The 15,097-nt window shown below is 45.8% G+C and overlaps 1 protein-coding gene across 1 annotated transcript; it reads right to left on the reverse strand.

Moving 5' to 3' along the window:
- Positions 1–252: 252 nt before the first annotated feature.
- On the reverse strand, positions 253–14,250 carry UTP11L (UTP11-like, U3 small nucleolar ribonucleoprotein (yeast)). Its single transcript, XM_015410892.1, has 8 exons — positions 14,163–14,250; positions 12,854–12,915; positions 11,998–12,100; positions 8,228–8,341; positions 6,498–6,591; positions 6,126–6,256; positions 2,531–2,641; positions 253–583 (listed from the first exon to the last, which is right to left on the reverse strand). Exons 1-8 carry the CDS (start codon positions 14,223–14,225, stop codon positions 500–502), a joined length of 762 nt encoding a protein of 253 aa, XP_015266378.1. The 5' UTR covers positions 14,226–14,250; the 3' UTR covers positions 253–499.
- Between the last annotated feature and the right edge of the window lie 847 nt (positions 14,251–15,097).

Genomic DNA, 15,097 nt, shown 5'->3' on the forward strand with positions numbered 1-15,097 from the left:
GTTAAAAGACCTCCACCTGAGTCCCTGGAGAGCCAGAGCCGGTAGACACTACTGACCTTGATGGACCAATGATCTGATTCAGTATACGGCAGCTTCATTTGTGACCACACATGTGTGTGTGTTCTCAGGCCAGGGCAGCTACACATTCGTTGCAGGCTGTTTGCACTCGAGTCATTTTTCCCTTTATTCAGCCAAGACTTGTGAACATTCAAAATGGGAAGCCATATGCAGAGGTGACCTTTTCTAACTGCTGGAGGTCACGTGGGCAATAGGTCTGGCTGAAATGACTGGTCTTTTCAATGCACTGCCTGAAATCAGCAGCATTAGAATGAATCATGTTGGGGTTTATTGAAAAAGTGGTTATGACGGGGTGATGTTGACACCAAGAAGCAGACAAATGAACAGAAATCTCTCTCTTTAACCCATCTGGGGAGAGGCCCTTCTCTAAGCCTTTGACCACCAGCAGCCACATCCTTCACACTTCAATGGTACAGTGCGGTCAGCGTTTCCGTCTGAACTGGAATTTGTAAACGGCAGCCCGGTTTACTGTTTCTTTCTTCATCTTCACTTTCTTAGTTTTGTCCTAAAAGGCGAGAGGAAAAAATGAACCTTCTTAAAACCAACACACCCTTGGAGAAGAATTAAGGCATGCTGACAGAGGACGACAGGAGGGGTCACATGATCCACATCCAGCTTCTCCAACAGAACGTGGTGGGCTTCATCCCCTCCCCTCTTCTCCAAACACCAGTGTGAAGCCAGAGGCTACGGACCAGCCTTCCCCGGGGGAGAAATAGGATAATCTGCCATCTCCCAAAGCAGCCCCACCTCATCCCCTTTAATCACAGGCCCACTAATAGTTTCAGGTGGGCAGCTGTGTTGGCCTGCAGGAGAAGATTTGTGTCCAGGAGCATCTTAAAGACCAACAAGGTCTCCAGTAGAACAAAGTTTGAGTCCAGGGGCACCTTTAAGACCAACAAGGTTTTATTCAAAATATAAGCTTTTGTGTGCATGCACACTTCTTCAGACACAGTGAAACAGAATTTACTCAGCCATTACAGAGAGAGAGAGAGAGGGTGGGGGCGGGGGGTTAGTTGCCAGGAAGGGCCAATTACAGTCAAGAGAAAGACAGAAACAAAACTGGAAATTACCAGTCCTACATATAGGTAGAGGATAAGTAGTAAATTATCATACAGCATAATGAAAATGTTTAAAAGATACAAGGATCAAACATGAATAAGCTTAGTTTATATGGTAACCATTAATCTATTAATTACTCTCAGCATTCTACAATTATAGATACACTGGTCTCCAATTTTGACATATTTAAGAACATAAGAGAACATAAGAGACACCAATGTTGGATCAGGCCAAAGGCCCATCCAGTCCAACACTCTGTGTCACACAGTGGCCAGAAATAGCAGTGCCATCAAGAGGTCCACCAGTGGGGCCAGGACATTAGAAGCCATCCCACTTCCTGTGGCAGTGAATTCCATGTGTTAATCACTCTTTGGGTGAAGAAGTACTTCCTTTTATCTGTTCTAACCCGACCGCTCAGCAATTTCATGGAGTGCCCACGAGTTCTTGTATTGTGAGAAAGGGAGAAAAGTACCTCTTTCTCTACCTGCTCTATCCCATGCATAATCCTATAAACCTCAATCATGTCTCCCTTCAGTCGTTGTTTCTTCCAGCTAAAGAGCCCTAAGCGCTTTAACCTTTCCTCATAGGGAAAATGTTCCAACCCTTTTATCATTCGAGTTGCCCTTTTCTGCACTTTTTCCAAAGCTATAATATCCTTTTTAAGGTGTGGTGACCAGAACTGCACACAGTATTCCAAATGAGGTTGCACCATTGATTTACATAGGGGTATTATCATATTGGCTGATGTTATCTCCTTCACTGTTTTTGCCCCAGGATTGAACCCAAACAAATGGTTATGGTACCTTGTGCCAATGAATGTAAGCCGTCCTGAGCCCGTTCACGGGGTGGGTGGGATAAAAATGTAACAAAATAAATAAATAAATAAATATGTACGGATTGGTAATTTCCAATTTTGTTTCTGCTCTGTCTTGACTCTCACTGGCCCTTCCACCCACCCTCTCTCTTTCTATATGTAATGGCTGAGAAATTCTGTTTCACTGTATCTGAGGAAGTGTGTGTGCACACAAAAGTTCATTCCTTGAAGAAAACTTTGTTGGTCTTAAAGGTGTCACTGGACTCAAAACTTTATTCTACTGCTTCAGACCAACACAGCTACTCACCTGGAAAGATCTCCAAGTGTACAGGCTTTCAAGAGTCAGACGTGACAAAGGGGGCTTTGACTCAGAAAGCTTATACCCTAGAAATCTTGATGGGCTTTAAGGCTTTAAGGTGCTCCTAGACTCAATTCCAGGCCCACTAATAAGGCTACCCGGAGCAGACGCTGCACTCAACACAGCCTATGCTGGGGAAAGTCACCCTTCCTGAGCCTTCAGACCCCTTTGAAGACTGAAGGGCAGAAGTGAGGAAGGAGGACAGAGCTAGGCCCTCTCACCAAGAGGTCTTTCCGGGTCTGGAGCTTCTGGGCGATAACGAACAACTTCCGCTCCCTTTCTATGCGTTGCATCAGCAGGTTATACTGGCCCTTCCTCTGTTGGGCCAATTTCTAGAAACAAAAAAGATGCAGAGATAGTTTAACAGAGATAGTTATAGAGGCAATAGTTATCTTTTAACAGAGATAATTATAGAGGCAAGCCCTGTGGATGTTGTTCCCAGGCTGGCGACATACAGGGAGACATTGATCTGTCTGTTAGCTTGGGACCTGTGGTGGGCAAGAGTTCTTAGTGTGCCGCTCTGAGGGCTTTAGGCACAGCTTTCCTGCATCTAAACTTCAGCTGAGCCAGTACTGGCATTTGCCCAAGTATTCTTCCGCAGCCGGGCTCTGAAGGGAAGTCACAGGCTCATAAGAACATAAGAAGGGCCCTGCTGGATCAGACCAGTGCCCCATCTCATCCAGCCTCCTGTCTCACACAGCGGCCAACCAGTTCCCCTGGAGGGCCAACAACAGGGCATAGAGGCCAAGGCCCTCATGCTGCCTCCTAACACTGGCCCTCTGAGGCTGAATGACTTCAGATGTGGAGGTCTTCTTTAGTTATCATGGCTAGCAGCCTCTGATGGACCTCTCCTCCATGAGTCTGGCTAATCCCCTTCTAAAGCTGTACTTCTGTAAAACAGATCTGTTTTACAGGGAAAGTTGAACCTGTAAGGAAAAATAGGAGGGGAAGGATTTTATTAAAGATAAGAAAAGATTAAGAAAATCTGAAACTTTATAGTAAGAGCCTTTGAATCTATATTACTAAATGATACTAATATTAGAATGTTTAGATAATTTCTAAATGAAATAATATATGTATTGTCTGATACTTCTAGCGGCAAATATTATTAGGTTATTAGTTAAACTTTCTGTTGTAAGTTTTAAGGGAGAGATTTAATCTGAATGTATCACAAGATATTACTCTCATTTCATTTGCATTTTTGGAAAATCAATAAAAATCTATTATAAAAAAACAAAGCTGTTCTTCTGTAGGTAAGCTTTAGAGGGAAGGCACAGACTCATAACATGGGCCCTGCTGGATCAGACCAGTGGCCCATCTAGTCTAGTATTCGCTCTCCCACGGCAGCTACCCAGTTACTATGGAGGGCCAACAACAGGGCATAGAGGACTTCCCCCTGATGTCGCCTCTTGGCAATAGGATTCAGAGGCTTACCTCCTCAGAATGTGGATGTTCTCTTTAGTCACCATGGCTAGCAGAAGCCACTAATGTATTAGCTTACAACCAGCTAGCACTTTATGTTTTGATTTGTTTTCAGATGGTCTTAGCTATGTGACAACTGTTTTTATGTTATGTTTTTATGTTACGTTTGTAAGCCGCCCTGAGCCTGCTTTGGCAGGGAGGGCGGGATATAAATCAAATAAATAAATAGACCTCCCCTCCATAAATCCATCTAATTCCCCCTTTAAAGCTATTCTTCTGCTGGCAGGCTCTAGAGAGAAGTCACAGACTCCCTGGAGATGGGGAGTTCCCCCAGGTACCTGAACTACTGAAAACCGCCCCTCCAGAATGATTCATGCTGACAGGCCCAGCAGAGTGGCTACATTAAGATGGAAAATATGGGGAGGCCAACCGGGAATGCATTGGGGGGGGGGGTGTCGCTGCTGAAGCGGAGCAGGTGCAGAGGACGTTCAGGCCTCTCCCCTTGGCCAAACGCCAGCCCCGGGGAACAGGTTGCCTATTCCCACAGCACCCAGGCCCCAGGCCGCCAAACCCCAGCAAGCTTCACTGAGCAAGTCAGGTCACAGCAGGTGTGAGCTAATTGGCACTATCGAACAGGATGGATCCAAACTTGCAAGCCGTCTGGAGAAGATGACTCAAGTCTCCTGGAAGAGGAGAAATTCTACCAGTCTGAAGTGGCCCAGCTGCTTCAGCAGGCAGCCAGCAAGGGGCGTGGGGGTGGGGGAGACTTAGAAGATCTACAGCAGTCTCTGCGTTTGTGGACATTTCTCAGTTTAAGATTGCTCAACCCATACTGCCTGGCTTAGTTCAAGGTAATTCCTGCTCTTTGACCCAAATTTTCTTCCCGCCATGAGAGGGCAGCATGCTGCAGCCTGATCTTGTCAAATTTCAGAAGCTAAAAGAGGTTTTTACTTGGATGGGAGACCACCGAGGAAGGCTCTGCAGAGGAAGGCAATGGTAAACCACCTCTGCTTCTCACTTGCTTTGAAAGCTCCTTTCTGGGGTTGCTGTGAGTTAGTTGCAACTTGACAGCACGTACGTACATCTGATTTAGAGACACAGCGGTCAGTCCTCCAGCCTGCCCACACTGCCTTGACATTCAGCCTCACCCATCAGAGCTTTTGCATGTGAAGAGGGGAAGATATCAAGCAGTGAAGAGCCTAATTCTGAATAAGGGCTTTGGCTTCTCTGTCCCATCTCCCAACCTATACTAGCTTCGGGCCTTGTATCAGCCCGAGTATTATATTATAATCCATCGGGGTGGCAGCAGATACCTGGAACGAGGATTCCTTGAGAGGATTTCTCTGATCACTATCCTGTGCATACTAGCTTGCTAACCTTATGTCTGAGGGAAGAAAAAAGCACTCCACTCAAGCATCTCAGATGATGCTAAGAACACAGTAGTTTCTTCTCCGCATCTCAAGACAGAATCTGTAGCAGCCTAAATAGCCCAGAGAGCTGCGGTGGCTCAAGTGGTTAAGACGCTAAACTGCAGGCTGCGGAAGGTCGGTAGTTCAGCAGTTCGAGACCCGGGTGCCGCATTACGGAGTTAGCGCCTGTCTCTAGTTCCAGGTCCTGCCAACCTAGCAGTTCGAAAGCAAGAAATTGCAAGTAGATAAATAGGTACCACTTCAGTGGGAAGGTAACAGCGTTCCGTGCGCCTTGGGGTTTAGTCATGCCGGCCACATGACCACAGAAATGTCTTTGGACAGCGCTGGCTCTTCGGCTTTGAAACGGAGATGAGCACCGCAACCCTAGAGTCGGATTCGACTGACTTTCGAGCAAGGGAACCTTTACCTTTTTAAATAGCCCAGACTAGCTGGAGCTTGTCAGAAATTGGGAGCTATGTAGGGTGGGCCATGGTCAGTACTTGGATGGGAGACCACCAAGGTTGCTATGCAGAGGAAGGCAGTGGCAAGCCACCTCTGCTTGTATCGTGCAAAGAGTTTTACAAAGAGCCAGTCTGGTGTGGTGGTTAAGTGCACAGACTCTAATCTGGGAGAACCAGGTTTGATTCCCCACTCCTCCACTTGCACCTGGCTGGATTACCTTGGGCAAGCCGTAGTTCTGATAAGAGCTGTTCTTGAAAAAGATCAGTTTCTGTCAAGAGCTCTCTCAGCCCCACCTACCTCACAGGGTGCCTGTTGTGGGGAGGGGAAGGGAAGGGAAGGGAAAGGAGTTTGTAAGCCGCTCTGAGACACCTTTGGGTAGTGAAGGGCAGGGTATAAATCCAATCTCTTCTTCTTCTTCTCTCTTCTACATAGTGACAGCTATCACAGAATCCATCTAGCAAACAGAAAGCTGGGGGGGGGGGTGTTAATGAAGCATGACTTCAAAAAGAGCAGCTATACATGCCTGTAATTGATCAGGATGAGTGGTTCCCAGGATGCTTTTCTTCTGCAGAGTTTCAAGGGTTGGTCGGTTGTACACTCTTCCCATCAGCTCTGGGACCGTGTTCAGGTGGGTGACAGGGTCAAAACTTTGCACTGGGGTGGGGGGAAAAGAAGCCTTTGTTTTCACAAAGGTGGCACAGGAACGTAGTTCAACACAAACACAAAACTCATATTTAGTAACACAGATGAACAAGCTGGAGTGCTTTTATCATCTCTTGCCCACACATGGCCCCTATCTCTACCGCTTTTGAGTGCAGTCAGAAAAAGACTTTATTTGAAAGACAGAAAGATGGACAGACACACTTCTCTCCTCTTTGACCAACAAAACCCTTACCTTCTTTCTTCGAGTCAAAAAAGAATGTGTGCTTGTTGGGCTGCTTTCCCTCAGCTTCCAGAAGATGGAGCTCTGATTTCAGCCTTTCTATTTTCTGAGACACAGAAAGGATTCAAACCTTTAGATTTTGCTGTGAACCAGCAACAGAACAAGAGGCTGCAAGACATGGAAGTGGCCCAGAGGCGTTCCAGGAGGAGTCTCCTGGCCAGAGGCATGGCCATCCACGGTCCTCAGCAGATTCCTGCAATCCTGGCTGCAGAGTGCCACCACAAGTGCAGAACAAGATCACTGCAAATAATTGCCGATAGGGCAAAACTCAAAAGGGCTCTGTCATGAGCAAGTCTGGTCATACAAAGAAACCCACATGACCACAACCCCTCTGACCTGGGGGATGATTCCTGCCCACACACAATCAACCACTAAACAAAGACATGTTATTTCCCCAAACTCAATCTATCAGACTCAGAGCAACTGAACTGGGTACACCTCAACAACTTATTTGCCCCTGGCTGTGACAGATCCCAGTGATCCAGTGGAAATAGAGGGGAAATGGAAGCTTCCTTTTCATCATCGTCTTGTTCAAGATTTTGTCTGAACAATGTGCCAAGAACACATTTTGATCTCCTTTCCAATATCATCATGCAGTGCTTCACTTGATAACCCCCCATTTTTAAATCTGAGTAATTATAAAAGCAATCAGCCCGATATACCAGCCTAGCCCAATCTCATCAGTCTTGGAAGCCAAGCAGGGTCAGCCCTGGTTAGTACTCGGATAGGAGACTGCTGAGGAAGACAGCAGCCACAACACAGAGGAAGTGGAATTCACTGCTTCAGGAATTGATAGCGGCTACAAGCATAGACAGCTTCAAGAGGGGACTGGATATTTAAGTTATTATGTCATATATATTTTAAAGTTATATTCTTATGCCATAACATCATATATATTATGTTATATATTTTTGATACACTATTATGCCATATATATTTTATATATACACGTGTATTCTGATCAAGGAATGTCCTCAATATCTGTAAAATTACCCTTACATTGTGTTTTTGGTAATTATAATTCTTATCAGTTCTTCCCTATTCCCTTTTTTCTTTCTATATCCCCTTAAAATGTTTAAATACAATGTATTAAAAAAGAAGAGGGTATTGGATAAACATATGGAGCAGGAGTCCATCAGTGGCCTTTAGCCACAAGGTATAGATGGAACACTATGTCTGGGGCAGTGATGCTCGATATTCCTGGTGCTTGGGGTGGGCTTCTGGAGTTCTGGCCCTGCTGATGGACCTCCTGATGGCACCTGGGTTTTGGCCATTGTGTGACAGAGTGTTGGACTGGATGGGTGACTGACCTGATCCAACATGGCTTCTCTTATGTCCTTAAAATATACAAGAATAAAGCTGCCCACAGTTAATTTATACCAAAAATGCTTACAAAGGTTGCTTTACAGCCATGCACTCCCAAAACATGATGCTAAAGAGCTCCCAAAGCACTCCCCTTTAGCTGCCAAGCCAGCAAGGCAGAAAAATTATAAACCTGGAGCCTGTTTTGTTATGAGAGAGCCAAAAAAAGCCCGCATTCCTGATAGCTAGAAGCATCGTGCTGCTTTAAAAGGGGAAGGCCATCTAATAACAAGGGGCCATGGGACAGCATGCCACAAGCTATTCAGCAGACCAGACAATGACTGTGGGAAAAGCTACGGGCCAAAATAATGTGCTCTGACCTTCGCTTCAGCTACTCGCTTCATCTCAATGTATTTCAAATCCTGCGTCTTCATCAGCTTCTGCTGTTCCAGTGTCCTTTCTTCTTCCTGCTGCTTAATCACATGAACTCCATCCTGTCAGGAAGTGAAAACATGCACTGAGCGCAGTGAAGGAAACAGTGCCAGGGCTTACTTGTAAAATGTATTTTTATTTGATTTAACGTTTTTCCCACCTTTCCTAAAGACGGGGGCAGCTTGCATAATGGCCATTAAAAGCATAATGAGCAAAGGCCCTGGATGGCCCCAGCTATCCCAGTCCAGCTGTAATCCACCTTGAGTCTCAGCAAACAAAGGGAGACTATAAATAAGACTCCACAGATCATGGTTGAATGTTGATAAGTGAAGTGAGTTGGGAGATATTGCTGAAAGCCTCTGAGTTGGTGGTGACAGCAAGAAAGTCTCCACCAACTTTGTTGTATCAGAACCTCATCCAGTGAAATCACTCAGAGTAATCTGGAGTCTTTTAACACCTAGAACAGTGTTTCCAAACCTGTGGGTCAGGACCCAAAAGTGGGTTGTGGGCCAGTCCCCTCTAATGGCTGGCTCTGCCTTTTTCATTGCTTTCTTCTGTATTTTGGAAACCCAAATGTGACCATGTTAACAGTATCTTGCATGTCATACATCAGTTGGTATTTGTTTTCTTCACTGCATGTACATGTTGATCATGTAAAATGTGTCCTGATGGTTACTAGAGTGAGGTTCTTAAGAGTCTTAGGGGGGATTAGAGGGAGTGACAGAGAAGGAGAGGGTGGTCAAAGGCTGGAATGTATCCTCCAAAGGCTGCACACTTTGGAATGCTACTTGCTTGGGGTTTGTGGTGGGGGCAGCTGCACCCTTTGTGCAATGTTTGTTGGTTTCTCCAAAACATCTGTTTAGCCACTGTAGAAAACGGGATGCTGAGCTAGATGGGTGCCAAGGTCATCGTTTGCCAAGGGCGCCAAAAACCCTTAAGCCAGCTTTGGACAGGTTACCATAACAAGTAAATTTGGACTTGTGGGTCAACATATAGAAAAGGTTAGGATCTGCTGACCTAGAAGATGGGGATGATGGCTGCAGCACAGTTCCCAAGCACTTTGCTGACTGTACAGCATTGGTAACTCCATCTTTGTTACAGGCTGGTCACTCCCAAGAGAATAGTCCTCTCATGCTTGTTAGCAGCTCTTATCTTCAAAGCCTGATTTGTTTCCTCTCACCACTAGACGCCAGGTGCAAGACGGCCTGGCTCATCTCAGAGTCTGGAATAGCTTGATTAATGATTTCTTGACGTTGCCAGCAATTAGGGTATAAGATGCTTAGTTTTAGCTATGCATCTTGTCTCGAGGTCTGGCCAAGTTTCACTGTGTGTGTGTTCGAGACCCAGTGGATGGAAGCTTAGCCTGCTATTTCTGTAAGCTTGATCACTGCTTATTAAAATCTACTTGTAAGCAAACCTGGATCTTGCATATTGTTTTCGTGGGATTTTTGCAAACCTGGAGCTCCTGGCCAGAGCCTCAAACACTGACTGGGATCTCTCTCATTTCTTACATGCTGGATTTGACAGTTTCTTTTCTGGAGGTCTCAGAAGCATTCATTTGCAAGAATTGTACAGATGCTTTTCCAAGTTTTCTCCCAGATAGGGTACTGGAGGCCGCAAAGGCCTTGCCCTTCCTAGCTTCTTATATTGTGCCAGGATAAGATCAGGTTCCTCTGCCTAGGATCCTTCATCTACCTTTTGCCAAAAGGACATAGTTGCTTCAAGCAAGTCCCTGGAAAGGCACCATATCAATTTCCTAATATAATAAACTTCCAAGTTCCCTGGAGATAGTGATTAGGCTACTATTTGAGGGGTGGGGAAGCCCTACAAATGAACTGACTGATTATAAACCAGTTTCAACCTGCCTTCTTTGAGCAAAGCGAGCAACTCATGTGAGAGCTGCTACAGTCACACCTGAATTACACTTCTTTTGACACTGTCATGCCTAGTTTTGCGACAGAGAGAGTTCTGTTGGATGAACTGTTTGCAGATGGACAAGGATGGACAAGGATGTTCAATCTCCGCTAATTACCAGATATAAACAGTGCAACCAGACAGCAGAAGACAAACAATGAACAAAGCAACAGGACTAAGACTGCAGAATTAGAGAACAATACAAACTACTACCTAAGGGCAATGGACATTATAAACAATATACAGGCCCCGGTCACACGGGCAAGATATCGCGGTAGGGGGGAGGCGTGGCTAATTGCCCCGGCGCAGTTTGATCCACAATTACGTGATCAGACGCGCCGGCGGCACACCACAGGTCCTTCCCTCAGCGCCGGCAGGTAAACAAGGGACCGGAGGGGAATGCCGCACACTGGCGCGATCACACCACGGGAGTCTGGAGGCAGCCCGTGGCAAACGTTTACTAGTACTTTGGAGGTACTAGTTTTTTAATGCGCATTTTCGGCAGTAAGCCACAGGTGTACTCTACTTCCCAGATGTTGGGGTGTGATTGCATCCGGATAATCTGCCCACCATCCGTGCCTCTCCCGCGGCAACTCTGCCGTGTGACCGGGGCCATAATAGGCAGATACCTATAATTATCATCACACTAGACTGCAATCCTATTCCATTATCTCCTGGGCTATTCATTCTACTAATCTTTTTATATAAATGCCCTGTGAAGGAACAGACTCACAAGCCATGTTCCCTTTTGGTTCTGAGAGATCAGAAAAGCCCCATGGCCATCCCAAGTGTGTGCTCAGATATGACACCTTGTCCCTTACTCCCAGGGGATATCAAACTTCTCTTTGGATAGTAAATGCTGCCACCACCAAATCAAAGCATCCCCTATTAGACTGATTTGCAGATTCAGCTCTCTGTATCCACACTGCAGTTTAGAAGCTCTGGCTATTTACCACATCTCCCACTTCATTCGTATCAGCTAACCTGGGGATGATCTACTGCACATTGGCAATTTCAAGCTACTACGCTCAAGGGAGGGTGAGCTCACCCACTGCCCCTCCCCTTTTCTGCTCTTTGGATAGCAAGAACCAATAGGCATAGTGTTCATACAGAGATCAGGCTTCGAACATTCAAAATAAGAAAGTTTAATACATTGATATAAGAAGAGCATACGTGGTCTGTACAAGTATCAGACTGAGCAAGGATACAAAGAAAAGGTGAACACACATAATCCTCTCACCCTACACTAGGTACTTAGCCTAATGATGTTTAACTGTGACAGGTTAACAGCCTGAATAGTCCAGCTTAGTTTAAGTTGTCAGAGCTTGGAAGCTAACCAGGGTTTCCCACAGTTTTTATTTGGATGTTAAGCCACTTAGGAAGATCTGGGTTGCTATGCAGAGGAAGGCAATGATAACATCTGCTTGTCTGTTGCCTGGAACACCCCACGGATAGGGTCACCATGAGTAAATTGCGACTCAATGGCACGTTCGTCTTCAGGACTGGCCAGTAAGTTCCAAAAAATAAACTCAAACGAGGATGGATTGTCCAGCCCTCCAACAATAAACAGGAACATGGGATTCGGGCCCAAGCAACAGCATCTCTCATTACCATTCCATCAAGAAAGGAGAGCTTCAGCAGTAGCTAGTCCACAAGCATCCATCTCCAACACATGCACAAACGGAATGCTCCCCAAAACTCCAGCCTGTTCAGTATGCCTACCAAATCACTCATTTATGTGTGAAAACAGCAAGAAACAAAGCCCCATCCATGCAGTGCTGTGCCCCCCAAAGCAGATTGTTACCTCAAGCTGTACACGGGTCATTTTGAAATAAAACTCATCTGGGTTCTTCGCCTGCGCCTTTCTCTGAAGCGCCTGGAGGACATTCTGCTTCTTGTGGTAGTCACTGCAGGGCAAAACCACAGCATTAATACAGCCTTTCTATGTAACAATGACCTCCGCAAAGATGGGGAGTGGAACTGAACACACGAAGAACATATGAAGATGCCTTACCCTGAATCAGACCCTTGGTCCATGAAAGTTAGTACTGTCTACCCCAGTCTGGCAGCAGCTCTCCACATCTCAGGCAGACATCACCTACTGCCTGGTCCTTTAACTGGAGAAGCCAGGGATTGAACCTGGGGCCTTCTGCATGCCAAGCAGATGCTCTACAACTGAGCCACAGACTCTTTCCAAGGCACAGTTATACTTTCACTTAATGGTGGTACTTGTGGCTGACCACTGCTGTACACACAGCATATGACAAAATAAGTCATTTTACAGATAGTGTTGTGCCTCTCCAACATAGCAACTAATATTTAGACTTAGTTCCAGACAGGCACAACAAAACATTCAAAACACTGTGAGAATCCATTTCAATGCTTAGGCTGCCTTGGCATTCCTAAAACCTAGAAGGGAGCAGCAAAGAAGAGCACAGCCCAATGGTGGCAGCTTCCCCCTTAGGGTCCACAAAATTCAACAAAGATCTGCACTGTCACCTTCCCAGAGCCTTAAAATCTGGCCACAGTACATACAACATGACATTTCTCAATAAGTTTGACTTTACTGTGTTTCCAACAAGGCATAGCTACATGGAAGTAAAGGATTCAAGCTGCAAGACATGCACACTGGTGGGCCCTGGAAAGTAGCAATGACTTACTCAGCACGGATCTTGTAATCTTTCTTCTTCTCAAGGATCCCCAGATGCTTCCGGGATGCAAGCTGGGGGGGGGACACACACATAAATGACAAGTCGGCAACAGGAAACAGTTTCACCAGGACACCAAAATGACTAAGATCATTTTTTAAACAAGTGAAGTCTATGTGCATACAAATCAAGCTTGTCAAACCACTGATCATGAATATACCATAACTGATAGTTTCAGGCAAGTAGCAATGTTGTTCTTCAGTAGCAGAGCAAGGCTGGCATCCAGTAGCACCTTGAAGTCTAACAAGTTTTCCAGGGTATAAGCTTTTGAAAGTCAAAGATTCCTGCGTCAAGTACCTGGTGAAGAGAGCTTTGACTCTTGAAAGTTTATACCCTGGAAATCTTGTTGGCCTTTAAGGTGGTACTGGACACCAATGCTGCTTATACCATAACTGAGTATACAAAATAAAGTTTCAAGAGCATCTTTTGCATATTGGGAAACACTGCAGGGCTTTTTGCAGAGAATGCCAATCCCAACTTCTGTCCGAATACAGATATAATGATCTTCACTATTAAATAGTACTTGCCAACATAGAAGGCTTAAGAGTGCCTACAGACACCTTCATCTACCAGCCCACGATCTCACCAACTTCATGATGCAGATGACTGACACAGGCCTGGTTCAGGTATAGGGCAGATACCCAAAATGTCAGAATGAAACACACTGCTTTGAACTGGAGGATCCACACTTTGCAATGGCTTCCTTCTATCAACGTCTGCGATTAAAACCAGGAAGGAGAAGGCCCCTACCCCCAGTACTACTTTTCTATTTGGACAAAGAATTTTACATATAGATCAAACAGTGGGGGCGTTCGCCTCTCCCCTCCCCTGCCATCCCATACCTTTTCCTGCTCGCGCGACCCACCCTTTACACAGCCCATGAGGAGGGCGGCTTAGCTCCCCGGGAGACCTCCCTATGCCTGGGGAGAGGGAGAGGAAGGCCGCTCTGCATTTTTTTTCCAGGGGCAAATGATCAGGTTGTCGCTGTTTCATCTCAGAACAAGCAACTTTCCAGAACACCGAAAAGCGCACCAGAAACGCTCTGTGCACCGGGAGCTCCGGCGCTGAAAAATGGAGAAAAGCTCCCACTCCCGAGGCCACGACGGAACTCCAAGAATGGAGCACGCTCCCGCCGCCCCACCCGGCTTCACACATGCCTATATGAACATGCGTTATTCCACACTGCGATGTTCACACTTTCGGGAGGTCCGTTCCGCCCTATGCAAACGGGAAGCACCTCCCGACGACGTAATCCCCTCACCTGGGCTCGCTCTTGGTGCTCGCGCTGGCCCGCCTTAGCGACTTTCTTGAAAGCCGCAGCCATGCCGCTGCCCTCGCCTGCCAACCGCTTCCGGAGCAGCGCGGAAGCCACTTCCGGCTCCCGGACATGCCCCTTCGGAGAAGTGGGCGCGGAAGTCAGACGCGGGAGCCAGCCAATCAAAACCGATCGATCGGTCGTTTACATAAAGAGAACGGCCGGGAGATGTGGAATTTGTTTATTTGCCTTTCTCTATACTCAGGTACTTTAGGATAGTCTCTCTAAGCCTGGACATTACAGAACTGATGAACGAGGTTAACTTGTTCAATATTAGACAAAAGTAATCTGTTTGTTTGTAATAGCCATTGTTAGACACAACCTGTGTCTCTAGTTGTGTTTGCCCAGCCCAATTTGAGAAACACACGACTCAGTCCTGTAGAGGAGAAAACACTAAGAAATTTATTAATTAATAAAGTAAGAGTACAGATATCAAGGTCTGGACCCCCTGAATACCGAACAGACTCTTCCAGTGTTACAAAGGGTGACATAGGATTTTATACTCAATATGACATCAAATAAATAAAGCATAACTATTAGTTCCATTAAAACTTAGTCACAACTTTGTCACCTATTTCTAATTGGCCTAAGTCCTATGGGTTGGATTTCCCCAAGTAAAGGGTTTTTTACCTTTTAGACAAACAATAGAGGCTTCTGCTTTGGCTATGCAGTTCTAAAAAGTATCTATATTAGCTGATATAGTTACAGGGTATTATTGTTCTCCATTTAGCTAGGCTAACCGACACATGCACAGTTGTAATTGGCCAGCCAAGGGCACAAGTCTTAGCAGAATAGTAAGTTAGCATTTTATTCTCCCAGCATGCCTTTAAACCATAGCTGAACCAAAGTTAATATCTGAATACATGTTAATGGTTGATTTC

The sequence above is a fragment of the Gekko japonicus genome, unplaced genomic scaffold (assembly GCF_001447785.1).
Source record: "Gekko japonicus isolate JY-2015 unplaced genomic scaffold, Gekko_japonicus_V1.1 scaffold99, whole genome shotgun sequence".
NCBI classification, from domain to species: domain Eukaryota; kingdom Metazoa; phylum Chordata; class Lepidosauria; order Squamata; family Gekkonidae; genus Gekko; species Gekko japonicus.

Excerpts from the sequence above, each read along its gene's own strand:
- UTP11L (XM_015410892.1), bottom strand. The coding sequence starts at position 14,225 with ATGGCTGCGGCTTTCAAGAAAGTCGCTAAGGCGGGCCAGCGCGAGCAC. Across the intron at positions 12,916-14,162 it reads AGCACCAAGAGCGAGCCCAG|CTTGCATCCCGGAAGCATCT; the intron begins GTGAGGGGATTA and ends TCCCCCCCCCAG. Across the intron at positions 6,257-6,497 it reads TTTTGACTCGAAGAAAGAAG|TGCAAAGTTTTGACCCTGTC; the intron begins GTAAGGGTTTTG and ends CCCCCACCCCAG.